The sequence below is a fragment of the Cololabis saira genome, chromosome 23, assembly GCF_033807715.1.
Source record: "Cololabis saira isolate AMF1-May2022 chromosome 23, fColSai1.1, whole genome shotgun sequence".
Lineage (NCBI taxonomy): Eukaryota > Metazoa > Chordata > Actinopteri > Beloniformes > Belonidae > Cololabis > Cololabis saira.
In genome coordinates, this window is record NC_084609.1 from 24,819,696 (window position 1) to 24,836,950 (window position 17,255).

The 17,255-nt window shown below is 40.3% G+C and overlaps 1 protein-coding gene across 1 annotated transcript; it reads left to right on the plus strand.

Moving 5' to 3' along the window:
- Positions 1–78: 78 nt before the first annotated feature.
- LOC133423884 (solute carrier organic anion transporter family member 1C1-like) lies at positions 79–17,014 on the plus strand. The gene is made up of 15 exons (XM_061714213.1): positions 79–395; positions 789–891; positions 2,927–3,068; positions 3,204–3,336; positions 4,504–4,625; positions 5,035–5,181; positions 5,269–5,367; positions 5,832–6,086; positions 7,651–7,815; positions 9,190–9,385; positions 9,504–9,669; positions 10,841–11,025; positions 11,266–11,330; positions 11,439–11,556; positions 16,575–17,014. The coding sequence occupies exons 2-15, from the start codon at positions 841–843 to the stop codon at positions 16,786–16,788; spliced, it is 2,058 nt and encodes a 685-aa protein (XP_061570197.1). The 5' UTR covers positions 79–395; positions 789–840; the 3' UTR covers positions 16,789–17,014.
- Positions 17,015–17,255: the final 241 nt, after the last annotated feature.

The following is a 17,255-nucleotide window of genomic DNA, read 5'->3' on the forward strand; positions in this document are numbered from 1 at the left end:
TGGCCAGCTTCATGCTCCTGTTGTTTGTTGTGCATTCAAAAGGATGGATACTCGGGAGGCTTGTGATGTTCACAGAGGAGGATGTGCGAGGCTGTGAATGACTGCGTGCGTTTGTACTCCTTGTACCTCTGAACCTTTTGCCGCTGCAAAGACAAGCATCCCTACTGGAGCTGCCACTGCTGTCACGATTCCCTGCATGTGTGTGTCTGTGTCTAGGGGTGGGATGGCTTTTTATTGACATGATCAACAAGCGCACAGGAGCACCCGAGTTACTGATTACAGGTGATTTTATAATTTTTTTGTGATAAGACCCGTGCTTCAAGCACAAAGTCCTGCCAGGTACAGCGAGCCTTCAGCTGTGCTCCCTCATACCTCCGGACCACCGCTGCTCCCAGGTAAATGCTCACACTCTTGTTTCACTGCTTCCTTTTCTACAATAGTTTTTTTTAGGATGCTCTGCAACAGCAATTCTCCATTTGCTTTTACATTAATATTACTGATGTATTGTGGGCAATATGATGGAGTAAAACCTTTGAAAATGTGTTTGATATCAGCCAAAAGCCCATTCTTATTACTAGAAATTCTACTAGCACTATAACTATATGACATGACGTTGTATCTCGAGCTTAGAGTTTTTTATTTTATCTTATTTTTGGGGATTTTATCTCTTTATCTGCTAATTTAGATTTTTTTCTGAGGAAAAAAGTACCTCCAAATTTTATTATGTGCATTATGTGAAATTAAATAGCCTCAAATTGTGTGCTCATAATGTTTTTGTTTCTTTGCAGGTCCAGGTTGTGTTTTTGGTTTTCTTGCATCTGTTAAGCACACAGCAGCATCATGAGTGTAGAGTCCAAAAAGCCACGTGAGCCATGTTGCTCCAAGCTCAAGGTTAGTTAAATGTTTGCACTTTGTTGGTATTGCAAAGTCATTGACTGATTTTTTTCTTGTTTTTTAAATAATAATAATATTAATACGATATATAACTCAATATAGTTTCAATAAAAGAAAAAAACTAAGCAAAACAGTTCTGTCCTTTTATCTTTTTTTTACATTATCAGTTTATTTTAACCTTTATGTCTCAATTTTTTTCATTCAATCACTTAAAAAAACGTTACCAAATCAGTGCAGATCACACTGAACCAGCATGGGGAATGTGATCTTAGATCTTACCTGTGCCCTAAAATGACTACAAAAGGCTTTAATTGCTGGACTGGGTTACAATCCTTTCTGGGTCGTGTTTGAGTGTAAATGATGACAATGATCACAACAACCAACAATCATGTTGGTAAAAGGTTAGACGTATGGTTGGTAAACTGGTCCTGTAATCGTACACTGTTGTACAGTTGGCATGACTTGTAATCATGTAATAGTCGTTTATGTAATATGTTGTCACAGTTCATTACAGTTCTTGTTTGCGTAATGTATCACATGTCCAGACTAGCTAATTATAGGACTATAGGCCTAATTATAGGCTTTATAGGCTTTAGAGGAAATTGAAATCTGCCCATTTCACAGAAAACCTTTTTAAAGAAATGTAAATCCCGTTGAACACTGGAGGGCATGTTTACCGGTGGGGCTTTAACCTTTGAGAAAGTAACTGTTATCACCCGGCTAATCGCAGAATAATCTGTGACCTCTAACCTACTGTGAATCCGTTAACCATTAACGACGTTTGTCTCAAGGTTGTGGTCACACAAATGTTGGTTTGAAGTTTCACGTTGTCAGATACTGGTAACAATGAACATCATCACCGATAAAGCCATTCTTGGACTAAGAGAAATGAAATGTGGCAAAAACGTCAGATGTCTCACAACTCCAGGAAATTGGCTGAGTCACAGTTAGAAAACGTTTTTCTCTGAAAAAGAAATTTCTTCTCTAAATTCTTAAAGCGATGTTTTTAATCTCACAGACAGACATCTAAGAGATGGAGAATCTCTCTCTTGTTTTAAAAGCAGACAATTGATGTTGAAGATCATATTGATGTGATGCTGAGGCACGATAAAGACCTAATGGGGAATCAGACAGCTTCTAATTATATGTTTTTAATGTTAAAATTACAGGACGAGAACTTTGCAGACTCACGTCTAACATAGCTGACAGACTGGAAGTGCCAGAGAGGATAACAGTTGTTATATTAGTATATTTCCATGAGTTTATTATTATTGCTATGATGATTTGATTTAATAATTATATTTTAACACATTGATACTGCTCATTCCCTTAAAATGCATTCCTTTAGGGGAGTGATATCAAAATCCATTGGCTGGGAAAGAAAAAATACTTGAAAATAGTGTTTGTCTAACTCTTGTAACAAATAGATTTTTGCTTTCAAAGTATTACCCTCCGGTCACACCTTTTAGGTTTTGGTTGTACTTGCAGCTTGAATATGTGCATCTTCAAATGAATGCAGGATACATGTGGAAGTGATGACGTGTGTGTATATATATATATATATATATATATATATATATATATATATATATACATACACGTATATATATATATATATATATATATATATATATATATATATACATATACGTATATATATACATATACGTATATATATATATATATATATATATATATATATATATATATATATATATATATATATATATATATATATATATATATATATATATATTCTATTTATAATCCAGCAATGTCTTCTCTCCTTCCACATCTCCATAAAGACTAATCCCATCATATGTACTTTGCTTTCAACACTAAGTGCCCTTTTTTATCTTGGGAACTTTTACTCAATAACTTTAACCTACTCTCTTTAGGTCTATAAAATGAGATTAAGCGTTGAGTAATCATTTGAAGCTACGACAGTCGTTTTCACCATCAAAGACCCTCGTCTAACTTTTCTTCCCTAATTCAATCAAACCAACACCCTACTTTGACTGCTGTTTTCCAGCTTTTCCTGGTCTCTCTGGCATTTGTGTACTTTGCCAAAGCTTTTTGTGGCGCCTACTTGAAGAGCTCCATCACCCAGATTGAGAGGCGCTTCGATATCCCCAGCTCCCTCATCGGGGTGATCGATGGCAGCTTCGAAATGGGTATGTGCAACACGTTTTTGACTGCAAAGATTGATGAATGTTGTCTTTTTGCTCCATTGTGCTATGGCAGCAGATTGGTGGGGTGGTCAGCACTTCATTAAATTGTTACTGCATTCTTCTCCTTCTCCTTCGTAGGCAACCTGCTGGTAATCACCTTTGTGAGCTACTTTGGTGCTAAGCTCCATCGCCCGAGGCTGATTGGGATCGGCTGTTTGGTCATGGCCGTTGGATCTTTCCTTATAGCCTTGCCTCACTTCCTCCAGGGACTGTTAGTACACAGCTCACTCCTCTTCTTATTCAATTCCTGTGTATTTTACAACCAGGCCTTATAACGCCATAAAGCACACATTAAAGTGGACTCATACAGCATTGGCTACGGCATTGGCTACGGCATTAGCTACGGCATTAGCAACGGCATTAGCAATGGCATTAGCAATGGCATATTAGCAACGGCGTAGGCTTAACTACACCCCTCTCCAAATGTAGCTACGCATCCCGCAAGAACTGTGGTTCGTCCACTTGGTATCATCGTATTTTCCTCTACGTATGTCCGAATACTTTTTCTTTACCGCTGTTTTCAAACTGGACCGTCAGAGAGATGGATCAGATTGAGCGATTTATCGAAGATCTAAAGTGTTTTCATTTATGACACATCGTCTCTGCAATACAAAGATAGCCAGGTGGTTCTCAATTCTCAGGGAAGCGATACGGCAAACATTGGACTGAACGTCGGAGACTGTACGAAACCCTTTCACTGCTCAAAACAGTCTGCACTGCCACCTAGTGTTTGGTGGTGTAATTACAGAGCAACACAGACAGGGACACAGAAGTATCAATGCCAGTGACGGCATAGGGTTTGTGCGCAACCTACGTGACTCACTGCTGCGCAGAAGTGTATATAAAACTTAAGGGCTTGTAGGGAATTTTCTGCCTTGCCCATATCTGAGTCAGATTTGGCCTGTTCCCTTTGAGACTAGCTCACACACCAAGAAAAGGGTAGGATCGGATGACTTCCATGTAATTATAATCTTACACTCTGTAAATAAACATAAAACAAAAGATCCAGTTCCATTAATATGTGATAGAGACACATCGGCTGAAAAGACCCTTTACAGTTCCACCTCTGAGGTTATTACCTGAGATCCCCGCAACTGGAAACCCGTCTGATATTTTAAACAATTAAATTACCGTAGGGGCTTTTCAGTGCCTGCATGTGCTTTCGGGTACTTTCCTGTTTTCAAAAAATGTTCCAACATTAAGTGTTTAACAATCTTAACTTGCACTATGCTTATTATACATGCCGTACTATATTATTTTCCAAATTGAATGTGCATTTTGAATGGTTTTGTGTTTTTATATGCTCAAAATGCTTTATATCCTTTAAAACTCAAAAAGAAAGCCTGAATCTAATGTAATAATACTTGTTCTTTTCTAGGTATAAATATGAAACGAGCATGTCTCACAATACTCAGGCCAACAGCACTGAAAACATCCTGCCCTGCCTCTCCAACCACACCATGATTGAAGATGATGCGCCATCTGATGTAGCCAGAAAAGGTAATTAATCAGTAAATAAATCAAATCAAATCAAATCAAACTTTATTTATATAGCACTTTTCCTACAAATAATGAAACACAAAGTGCTTAACAGAAAAAAAAAAAAAAAAAAAAACAAGAAAAAACAGATAAACATAAAACTTATTAACCCCCCCCCCCCCCCCCCCCTCCCCGCAGACAAAAGCACACTACAATTCACCTAAATTCCTAAATTACACACACAGACACGCACGCAGACACATGGTGTAGACATGGCTAGGCACAGAGGATCCAGGTGACGAAACGGTAACAGGGAGCCGTCCACGCCAGGAGGTCTCTACAATAAGATAAAAATCACTCAGGTTTAAAATTCACTTTCGTCACAGTCATTTTGGCTCTGATGTATTTGATCCGGTGTTCCTCCCCTCAGCTTGTGAGAAGGCAGCCGGCTCATCCATGTGGATTTACGTATTCTTGGGAAACATGTTGCGTGGAATTGGAGAGACTCCCATCATGCCCCTGGGGGTGTCGTATCTGGATGACTTCTCAAGAGAGGAAAACACGCCCTTCTATTTGGGTTTGTTCTTTTTTCTTCTTCTTTTTATCCATCTTTTTTATTAAAAATCAGTAAACTATAAATCATTTTCCTCTCTTTGTGCGTCAGCCTGTATCCACACGATAGGAATCTTGGGACCAATGGTGGGGTTCATGCTGGGGTCCTTCCTAACCAAGCTCTACGTGGACATTGGATTTGTGGATTTAGGTATGAAACCTGTCTCTTTCACAGAAAATGCATTTACATTTGCTTGTTAATGCTGCGCAACATGCCAGCGGTAATTTTCCGTATCTTGGATCATTATCTGTTATTTTATTGTCCCAGTGATACTCCTGCTGATAAGGATAAGACCGATATATAGAAACGACGAGCACTCTGGTTGATGTATGTAACACATACTTTCCCCATCAAAGAGCGTCAAAGCTAAAGAGATAACCTTTTTCCCTTTGAACCCTCATGATGTACTGAAAGAACAAAACTCTTAGTCACTGAGCAACTAGTGTTCCCCAGAGGCCAGAGGGTTTCCCAATATGTCTCTCTGTTGACCAAGTAGGACCAACTGTTTACCTGTTTTTTTTTTTTTTAAAGTCCCCGTCCTACTCCTGATAGCTAAACTGTTGTTGAAGGTTATCAAATGAGATTTCCGTTCCGAATCTTTTGTCATCAAACAGAGACCATCACCATCACCCACAAGGACTCTCGCTGGGTGGGAGCCTGGTGGCTGGGCTTCATCGCCACCGGAACGGTGATTCTGCTGTCCAGCATCCCCTTCTTTTTCCTGCCCAAGTCTTTGCCCAAGCAGGGGGAAGAGGAGAGCACGGGTAAAAGCACAGAGCTGGCCACCGTGGCCGAGCAGGAGAATTTCCTGGCGGAGGAGACCCGGGATCAGGAAGACAAGCCCATCGAATTCCAGGAGATGGTCAAAGGTAACGCCATGTCAAGATTAACCAGACTGGTTACATTTAGCCTGCTCTAAAGAGCAGACAGGCCGTCGTGAAATTATTTATAACAAATGCAGGTTGTAAACACCTACTTTCAGTTTAAACAACTTTAAAGAACATCATATCAGTTTCTGATTGAAGGAGTATCTGATTTCCTTTAGGAAGTTCTGTCTAGTTCTGCTGTTCCTGTTGTCAGCAGAAACCAGGAAAAGTAACTTTGCACTTCCTATTTTGACTGCTCTGTATTGCTTTACAGCCCTAAATCACAACAATGAAAGTAGCTCACAGAGCTACAGTGGACATGATAACGGGGGAAAGTCATGACAGGAGACGAAATGAGAGAGGGATTCAGCAAAAGACCATGAACCCGTAAATCTTTGACAAATAAATATAGAAGAACACAAAACAGCTACTCAGGAAGGAGTTGAAAGATATTGAAAGATAATTTTTTTTCAAAAGTTGGCAACATTTCCAAATATAATGCTATTAGGTTATACCGTAGTAGAAAAGCTCCCTCTCAACTAAAGCTCTTTCACACCCAACGGCTGCCCCGTATCAACATAAAGGCGTCCTCTTTAGACGGCGGCTGGTTCTATGTGGACGTTGACGTAGACTGAATGGTTGTGGCTCAGTGCCATAACAGTGTGTGATAATACGCAGCCACGTGTCGAGTAATCAGATAAGTGACAGTTATTGTTGGTAAGAGCGATGCGCTGCATCATAACACTAAACTCGTGGCCTCTTTGTTACGTGTTTAAATATATAGTTCACTGCAAGTGAACTCAACATAAAAGTGCAGCTTTTTGTCATAATCTGGACAAAAGAAAGATACACTTGACATTTGAACTCAGGTTCCTAGATTTTTATAAATATAACATCGGTTTAGTTACGCTCCGTATAATGAAGAGTAAGTAATAAACGCAGCTTGCTACATCTTCCAAGCAGCTGCAATGAAGAGGCTCCGTCGTTTCACCTCACTGTCCCTCATATATAAAACGTGGAGGAATATTACCCCTAGAGTCGGCCTTTAAAGTGTTTAAAGTTTGTTAGAAACTTGTGTTGGTTTAAGGAGGTGGACTGAATCATTAATTTCTCCGCTCATTTGAGGTGATTTTGAAATCGGTGCACGTTAAAATAAGCATAATGTTGCATTGAGATGCTGGATACTCCTACCCTGATCTGGGTCTGTGATGTCACAGTTCCCTCAAGCCTGTTCCACTCACCGCCTTACACACTTTCAGATCCAGGAAACCACAAAGTGGAGGTGTTATATAACGTGGGAGATTTCTTTCGTTTGTTTTTAGTCACTTTAAAGACCTAACATTAGCTTTCTAATACAGAAAGTTTTATTTTTACATGACTGACCTTCAAACCTTGATTCATTCCAACACCTCAAATATTCTCAGTTATGTTAATATTTTGTTTTACGTAAATCCTCTATAAAATGAAAAGGGCTCTCATGAAAACAACAAAAATGCTTATTTTTTTAATGCACTTAAAGCAGTGTTTTGCTCTTACCTGAGCTGTCTTTCCCTTTGGTCCTCACTAGATTTCATCCCATCCCTGAAGAGGCTCTTCAAGAACAGAATCTACACGCTGATGATCCTCACCTACCTAGTGGCCGTCAACGGCTTCATTGGCATGATCACCTTCAAGCCAAAGTTCATGGAGCAAATCTACGGCCAGTCACCATCCAAGGCCATTTTCCTCATAGGTACAAGAACCGCCCACCTCCTGCAACGCATTCACGCATTCTGCGTTGTTGGGGCAACTGAAACAATAATGTTGTTAAAGGGAAGTGTGACTGTGTGTGATAAAACCGACTTAAAATGTAAGCATTAATGGTCCCTCTGTGGGCTGTCCTATTGTGTGTGTGTGTGTGCGCGCGCGTGTGTGCGCGTGCGTGTGTGTGTGTACTGTATGTGTATGTGTGTGTGTTTATCGAGACAAGTGGCTATTAATAGCGTTTAATGACTGTTTAGCTGAGAGGGTTACCTAACTCTGTTGTTGTTAGAATATCAATTGTTCTGCCGAAGATGGAAAAACAGTTGGCTGCAGAACGGATTTCACTTGGTCTGTCTTTGACATCAGCGGTGCTGTTAGCAGAACATTAATAACTGAGGCTAAGTTTGGTGAAAAAGCAGTTAGAGTTTACAGATAAAAATATTCAATGGACTTCTGAAGACATCAGTGATATTGGGTTGCACCCAAATCCATTTTCACTTTTAACAACTGATACTCTGCTTGTGCATCATAAAACTATGGCAACACAGATTAAATTAAACTGCAAAATACAATCTGCTAAATTTTAGCTGGCTACCTTCCCACAATACTCCACACCTGCATGCCATTTACCAGTTTCAAGCCCACTTTGTACTTAAGTAGCCTACTTTAAATGCAGATGGGACCCAGGTGGCCATTCTGGCTGGGTCTCAAGATTATTAAACCTTTGTCAAATTTGTCAAAATGCCAGACGTCACGCGAGCGCAGAACCAGAGGGATTTGGCCTTGATGTCCACTCTCCATTATCATTATAACCATACTGTACTACAACATCTGATTTGGCATGACATAAAGTGTTTACATCTGTACAGATGTTACTGCTCTGTGGAAATAAGATGTTTCTGTAAAACTTAACTATAATAATTAAGTGTTACGATTGGTATCCTATGGAAGCATTAAGTGGGAACTTAACCAATGTGGGGCCAATCTCAGTTGTACAGTATCTCTATATTTGTTCATGGTTCCATATTGGCCACATGAGTCGCTTGCATCTCCATAGTTTTTGTAATTTAAGGAAAATTGACTGCTTTAATTTGTTTTATTTATTTATTTATTTTTAATTGGCTCTAATGAGCTTATCATCCCGCAGAACTGGAGTTATGTTTGGTAACTACTGTTTTCAGCTGCTTTTATTTAAAGTATATGAATAAGTTCAGCAGTGACAGCGTATTTTCAATGCAGGCACTTCTCTCCAAACATGTGAAAGTTGACAATGGAATCTCATCAAAATAAATGTCAGAAGAACATTATGATGTTTTAACACTTATAGTGTAGTGAACTTCCATCTGTCTGTCTGTTCATCTAGGTATTTCCAACCTGCCTGCGGTAGCTTTGGGCATCATCACCGGAGGTTTCATTCTAAAACGTTTCAAGCTGGGTATTGTTGGAGCAGCCAGGGTGTCCATGATTGCGTCTCTTGGGTCCTTTTCCATGCTTGGCATCCAGATTTTCCTGCACTGTGACAATGCAGAGGTGGCTGGTCTCACGTCTACGTATCAGGGGTGAGTGGTATTTGTGCACATGACATTTTGAAATCAGTGGTTTTCATGTAGTTACTTGTGAAAAAATATACTCAGAAATATCTCATCAGCAGTCTGCTTTCATGCCTTTGTCTACCAGGACTGTACAAGTGTCCTACAACCAGCAGACCTTGCTGTCCCAGTGCAACATGGGCTGCTCCTGTTCTGTGAAGCACTGGGACCCAGTTTGTGCCTACAATGGTATGACGTACGCATCGCCCTGCCTGGCTGGCTGCCTGTCCTCCTCCGGCAAAGGCAAATCAATGGTGAGCCTGCAACTGACAGATCCCCACAAAAATATACTAAATAAATACATCAGCAAACATGCAGAAAGACAATTTCTGAAACATTTCAGTTCTTCTAAAGTAGAACTTCTCTATTAAACATTGAGGGATCACCAGGGGAGTCAAGAAGCTTATAAACCCTCAAATTAACCGCAGTACTTTTTCTATTACAAACCCCATTATCTTAGAAAGCACGTTCTAAGATGATTTGCATGTATCCATCTACCAGCTGACACACTGAACTGGACTTTATGAGTCCAGAATTGATTGTCATCACACCAGCCAGCCTATAAGTTTCTGGTAGAGAAATCTAAAGGTGGTACGCTCAGTGTCCTGCTAGCTATGCTAATGTTGCTAATGCCAGTTTGCTGCCGCCTCGTAAGAGAAAACTGTTCCATAGTTTCTAACAACTTAATCTTGGAGACTGCACAGTACATTTTCACTACGTAGTAAAACACCTGAAAGATGTTTATTTTTCAAAAACATGTATGTCCATTACACTAATATGTCCACGTATTTATTTTATTTATCTATTACTTTATTAGTCCCACAGTGGGGGAATTATTTCTCTGAATTTAACCCCTCTCCAGTCAAACCACGAGCAGTGGGCTGCCATTGTCACAGCGCCCGGGGAGCAGTAAGGGTTAATGGCCTTGGTCAGGGGCCCAAAGTGATTATCCTCAGTTGAAACCCAGGGGCTTGAACCCGGGTCCTCCAGACCCCCCCTCTCTGCAACCACCAGGCTACCACTCCCCATGCAAATGTATGCCTAATATGTGGTTAGATTTAAAGTCTCAGCACCAAAGCTCAAGTGTTTCATCACTAAGAAAGTCTTCATTGCCCGAGCTGACTGAGTGAAATAGGCTCTGGATGCGTGGACAGCGCTTGTGTCCTGCCATTACTTTGTAGACATGTTGTGAATTTTAAACATTATTTACAGTATGTCAGAAAATAAGGAGTATTACCACAGGTGGAACCCCTCATTTCCATGTTTTCTGTGTGCTATAGATGAATATGTGACAGAAGAAAAGCTTTTGTAGATCAGTTTCAAAATCCAAGGTTGGATCTGTCGAAACCAGTTACTATAAAAAACAGCAGCAACCCACCTACATAAAACATTTGAAAGTGACTGTTTTTTGTTTTTTCTCCGTAGGTTTTTAATAATTGTTCTTGTGTCGGGGAGACGGTGACTCCAGCCATGAACATGTCAGCAGTCTTGGGCCAGTGCCCCAGGAAGAGCGAGTGTGACAGCAAATTTAAAATCTACATGGCCTTGTCTGTGATAGGCTCCTTCATTTCTGCTTGTGGGGGCACACCAGGATATATCGTCCTGCTCAGGTAAGAGACACAAAGCTCGGGTCAAATGTTTCACAAAACTGCCATACACATATTAATTTTTGCCATTCCTTATGATTTTACGGCATTGGCCTACATGTGTCAAGATGCCAATAAAGTTGTGTTTCATTGTTTCATGTCTCATAATGAGAAATAACCTCAGTCTCTCATAATTGCTTAGTCTTATATTGTGTTAAACTAAGATTTAAATATTTTTTACTTTGACTTATTACTTTAATTCAGGTCCATCCAACCAGATCTGAAGGCTCTGGCTTTGGGAGTTCAGACTCTCATCGTAAGGACGCTGGGTGAGTGCTGACCCTGAAGTACAACGTACTGTATACATCAGCGATGACATTGATGATATTTTGCCCCTTTTGTTGAGAATGTGAGCACATGTATTTTTCTGTTGCCAGGTGGGATCCCTCCCCCGATATATTTCGGAGCTCTGATCGACCGGACCTGTTTGAAGTGGGGGACGAAGCAGTGTGGTGGCCGAGGAGCATGTCGACTCTATGACGCCAATAAATTTAGGTACAGTAAAGACGGACCTTAATTATGATAATTATATTACACCAAGTGTTTATATTACTGCTTTCAGTCACAGATCTGGTTTATTAGCCCATTTACAACACAGCAATAGAGACAAAAACCCTTAAAATACGACTACTACTTTAATACTCAGACTACTGAATGGGATACTTCAGAGCTCCGTCTCTTTACTTCAATCTCTGGCTATGTTCACATTAATCTGTATTCATTTCAAAATATCAAACTTTTGTTACAGTTATGTGTGGAATTAACATGATTACAGGGAAATGAAGCCCTTAAATCTAAAAAAAATCTGGATTGAGGTTAATTTAAAGTGGAGTTTTCCCTAATTCGCGTGTGTTCAAGTTGCATGAACGGGTGTTTTATAGACGTTTACAGATTTTCTGAATAAAACACCAGTGTGACTATAGGTTAGATATATAGATATAGATAGTTTTATTTTGAAACAGCATCGTGAAACAATTGGAACTGATGAAGACAGTGTGTCAGGTGAAGTCGCCTTGCTACTCTTGTCATTTGTCTCTTGCATTTCACCTCCATGTCCAAACTCTGGGCCAGGGTTAGGGAGAGCTCTGGAACCTGACAACTGGTAGTTCTTCCAGCTAGTGCTTCCAGCTCTCTTTCCCTTTGCTGTTCAATTGATGATGGACGTTGATGTCATTACATTTTCCTCACAGTAATTTAATCACTTGAGATTTTCTTCAGTAGACACCTTGGTTTATTCATTATTCAATATTCAATATTCATTATTCATTCATTTTATCACAGATGTTTGGTTTCCATCTAGCCAATGTTTCTATTTTGCCAAGTGATCTCGTCTTCGTAACTAGCAACCAGCAGTTCCTCTCAGTTGTTATAATTCCAGTTTCTTGCCATCTTTCTTCCTAAATGTGCTTTGTACCTGCATGAGGAGGACGCTGGTATTCTTCTATGTCAGTTACAATGATCCCTTTAAAGTTTTGGTGTAAAGCTAAAGCCATTTTTCAAAATGTCAATAAGACTCAATCGATCTATTGGTAAGACCCACCTCTGGAACACAGATAAGCTGATGGCTGTTGAGTGTCGGTTGCACAGGGACTTGAACTTGAACATCTGTAGCTTTCAGCGCCGTAGGAAACTATTGGAAGATCCTAAAATCTCATCTAGGAGTTTATGCCCCAAAAAGCTTTAAATCAATGTGACTTGGCCTCTTGCAATACTGACTCCAGCTTTCCCGAGATGGTGAGCAGTTTATTTAATTCTTTTTCCGAAATTCACACAAAGCAAAGGTAAACTCATGCTTTGGGTTAAACTACCAATTTAGTATCTAGAAGATAAACAATGATCTTAATATTTTTTCAAAGAAAAATCAAAACAACAATGATTTTAACTCTGCTATTGTTACCTAAAAGTATTTGCTTGCGATGGTAATGTAGCAACACGGCCTTTGCTGTAGATAAATTAGTTAATTCAACAAAAGTTACCATCTAAGCTAATCTCTAGTGCTGTCACTTTATCTCAGATAATGGAGCAATTGAGAAACGGATGCAAAGTTATAACTTTAAATCTAGTGCTAGGCAGCTAGCAGTATAATCTCCATTACCTCAGATCTTGTGCTAGATAATAACAGTAGATCTGAAGTTTTGAAGTACATCATTTCAGATCTACTAGTAGATACATAGCACCAGATATGAAGTTACACAGCTGAGCAAAAGTTATTCCACTTATTTAAGCTAATTATAAGTAAATGAATTTAACTCCTTATACCATGAAGCCCCCTGTCCGGAGGGCAAATGTTATATAACACTATAAACATGAGATTAGTCAGAGCATAAAGAGTTCATCTTATCTTGCTGCACATGAACAGCGTTGATCCTGGATGTTATCATCTGCAATCATGACACCAGTAACATGAGGCTTCTCCAACTTGAGCTGTGTTCAGTGAACTTTCACCTTCAGTTAAGCAGGAAGTTAGCAGGATGATAACTTAAAACATACAACTAAAAACACTTAAAAATGGCTAACAACAAAAGACTGGACTGTTGTCAAATGTCCCTCTGTGAGCCGCGATCTGAGTCCTAGTGAAAATATGCAGAAAGAGCTGAAATGTTTAGTCAGGAGAAGAAACCCTTCGACCTGAGACAGCTAGAATAGAATAGTTTGTTCATAAGGAGTCATCCGAAAACCTGTCTAAAGCTGTAAAAGTCTCATTGAGAGTTACAGAAATCCGTTTTTTGCACTGATTGCCTTAAAAGCTTGTGCAACAAAATGTTTAGTTGATGGTACCAACAGTTTTGTCCGGGCCAATTTATTAGTTTTTTGCTTTTACATGAATCTGTTGAACTAAAATTCAATAACAATATCTGATTTTCCTTTGTCAGTTTTTTAGTCAATGATTAATTAGGGCCCGAGCACCTTCAGTGCGAAGGCCCTATTGTATCTGTAGGAATTTTTTTTCTTTCTTTCTTTTTTCTTCTGACGAAAGGAGGGCCTTTTTGCCCCCCTAAACGTGCCCAAAAAGTCACCAAATTTTGCACGCAAGTCAGGCCTGGCGAAAAATTTGATATTTAATGGTTTACATCAATGGGCGTGGCAAAATGGCTCAACAGCGCCCCCTAGAAAACTTTGTGGCTCAAGCCCCACAAACCGGTTTGACGTACATGCACGAAAATCGCTACACACCTGTATCAGTACACAACTTAAAGAAAAGTCTCTTGGCGACATGGCCGAAACCGAACAGGAAGTCAGCCATTTTTAATTAATTGTGTCACTTTGGCGCAATTTATGCCATTCCTTCGGCAATTAATACGGCCCGAACCGTAACGTGGACCCAGGTGTGTTATACATCAAAATGTGCGTATACATCCTGCGACAACACGCATTACTTTTCTCTTTCAAAAGCGTTACCGTGGCGACGCTAGACGCCAAAAAGCGCGCCCACCTTTCATCTGGTTGGTTCAGACAGAAAAAACTTTGTGCCTCAAGCCCCACAATACAGTTTGACGTACATGAACGAAAATCGGTACACACCTGTATCATGTCGCAACTTAAAGTAAAGTCTCTTGGCACCATGGCCGAAACCGAACAGGAAGTCGGACATTTTGAACATTCTGAATTAATCGCGTAATTTTGGAGCAATATGAGCCATTCCTTCGAGAATTAATACGGCCCGAACCGTATCGTGAACCCAGATGTGTTATACATCAAAATGTGCGTCTCCATCCTGCGACTACACGCATTACTTTTCTCTTTCAAAAGTGTTACCGTGGCGACGCTAGACGCCAAAAAGTGCGCCCCCCTTCGTTTGATCTGTCCATATTTGATAGTTCCGTAAAAGTCACCAAATTTGGCATGCAAGCCAGGCCTGGTGATAAATTTGATATTTAATGGTTTACATCAATGGGCGTGGCAAAATGGCTCAACAGCGCCCCCTAGAAAACTTTGTGGCTCAAGCCCCACAAACCGGTTTGACGTACATGCACGAAAATCGCTACACACCTGTATCAGTACACAACTTAAAGAAAAGTCTCTTGGCGACATGGCCGAAACCGAACAGGAAGTCAGCCATTTTTAATTAATTGTGTCACTTTGGCGCAATTTATGCCATTCCTTCGGCAATTAATACGGCCCGAACCGTAACGTGGACCCAGGTGTGTTATACATCAAAATGTGCGTATACATCCTGCGACAACACGCATTACTTTTCTCTTTCAAAAGCGTTACCGTGGCGACGCTAGACGCCAAAAAGCGCGCCCACCTTTCATCTGGTTGGTTCAGACAGAAAAAACTTTGTGCCTCAAGCCCCACAATACAGTTTGACGTACATGAACGAAAATCGGTACACACCTGTATCATGTCGCAACTTAAAGTAAAGTCTCTTGGCACCATGGCCGAAACCGAACAGGAAGTCGGACATTTTGAACATTCTGAATTAATCGCGTAATTTTGGAGCAATATGAGCCATTCCTTCGAGAATTAATACGGCCCGAACCGTATCGTGAACCCAGATGTGTTATACATCAAAATGTGCGTCTCCATCCTGCGACTACACGCATTACTTTTCTCTTTCAAAAGTGTTACCGTGGCGACGCTAGACGCCAAAAAGTGCGCCCCCCTTCGTTTGATCTGTCCATATTTGATAGTTCCGTAAAAGTCACCAAATTTGGCATGCAAGCCAGGCCTGGTGATAAATTTGATATTTCATGGTTTACATTAATGGGCGTGGCAAAATGGCTCAACAGCGCCCCCTAGAAAACTTTTTTCTGCCATAACTTTTGAATGGTCTGACATAAAGAGTCGTGAGTGGTGTCATGGGACTCGGTATTGAGTCCTTGACCATAATTGGTGAAAATTAGCCCCGCCCCGTCTTCTGATTGGTTGTCCCTTTTTTCTGCTATAACTTTTGAATGGTTTGACATAGGAAGTCGTGGGTGATGTCATTTCTGATATGCTTATGGGGGGCGGTGGCCGTGAGTGCGAGGGCCCGTTCATCGCTGCTTGCAGCTTTAATTATCATTGTCTTTGTCATTTTCAAATTGTGACCACCTTGGGATTTTCGTTCCCTGATGGGAGTATCTTACAATGACCATGTCTTTATTTATGTTGCTGCACCAGCCTGTCACAACAAGCTCAACACTACTTTTACCATCCTGTGTACTGGACTTGTGGCCGTGTGGGTAGAACATTGAAGGACCTTTGCACCAGTTGCTTGATTTATTTTAACACCTGACTGCAGCTTTTCTTTGCTTGTGTCACAGCGTGTACCTGTGTAGGTTTTTTCCTGCACTTTAGGTGGATTGGGGATTTTAAATTGTCTATAGAACAGGGTGAACTCGACATCTTTCCGAAGGACATTCATGCTCACCATGACCCTGAACAGGATGAAACTATTATAGAAATTTTAATATGGACGATATGTATCTTTTTTTAACTGTTCTACCCAATACTTTATCACAGATCATTTGAACTTGTCTCAAATGACAGCGTCCCAATTACCTTCTTCATATATGTTTTCCTTCCAGGTTTACATTCTTGGGGTTGATAACTGGACTCTACTTCCTGTCCAACTCATTGTGGGGAGTCCTTTACGCCACAATTGTCAAGAAACAGAAGAAGTTAGCGTTGAAGAATCAAGCCAAAGACAATGCACAGGAAGGTAACGGAGTGAGCAATGGACATGCCAATATCAGCATCTCCAAGGACAAAGAAGACACAAACAAGGAGAGCACTATTTAAGGTGTAATAAGGAGCTGATGGAGGCGAACCCTGAGTACTGTGCTGCAGCCAAACTGGACCCAACATGGTAATGGTACAGTGTCAGCACTGTTTGGTCTTTGAGCAGTATCTTTCTCTCTTTTTTTATTTCCATATTACGATGGTGTTCACTTAATAAAAACGTTTATCTGATATGACATTAGGGTAAATATGACAAACATTTTGAGAGATTTATGTTTGTATCCACATAGTTACACAAGTTTGGCTCCATCACTCGATTGACATAAGGTCAAGTAAAGTTGATAAAGTCTACAGCATTTCATGGTCAAAGTGGCCCCCCCATCACCATGCATCACACCATGAAAGTTACTAATCCATCTGCAGCCTGCCTTCCTCTTCCGTCTTCTTTGAACTACCACGAATGTGGTTTGGGAGCATTATAACAGATAAAAACACACGTTTTGGAAGTACATGACATAGATGAGAAG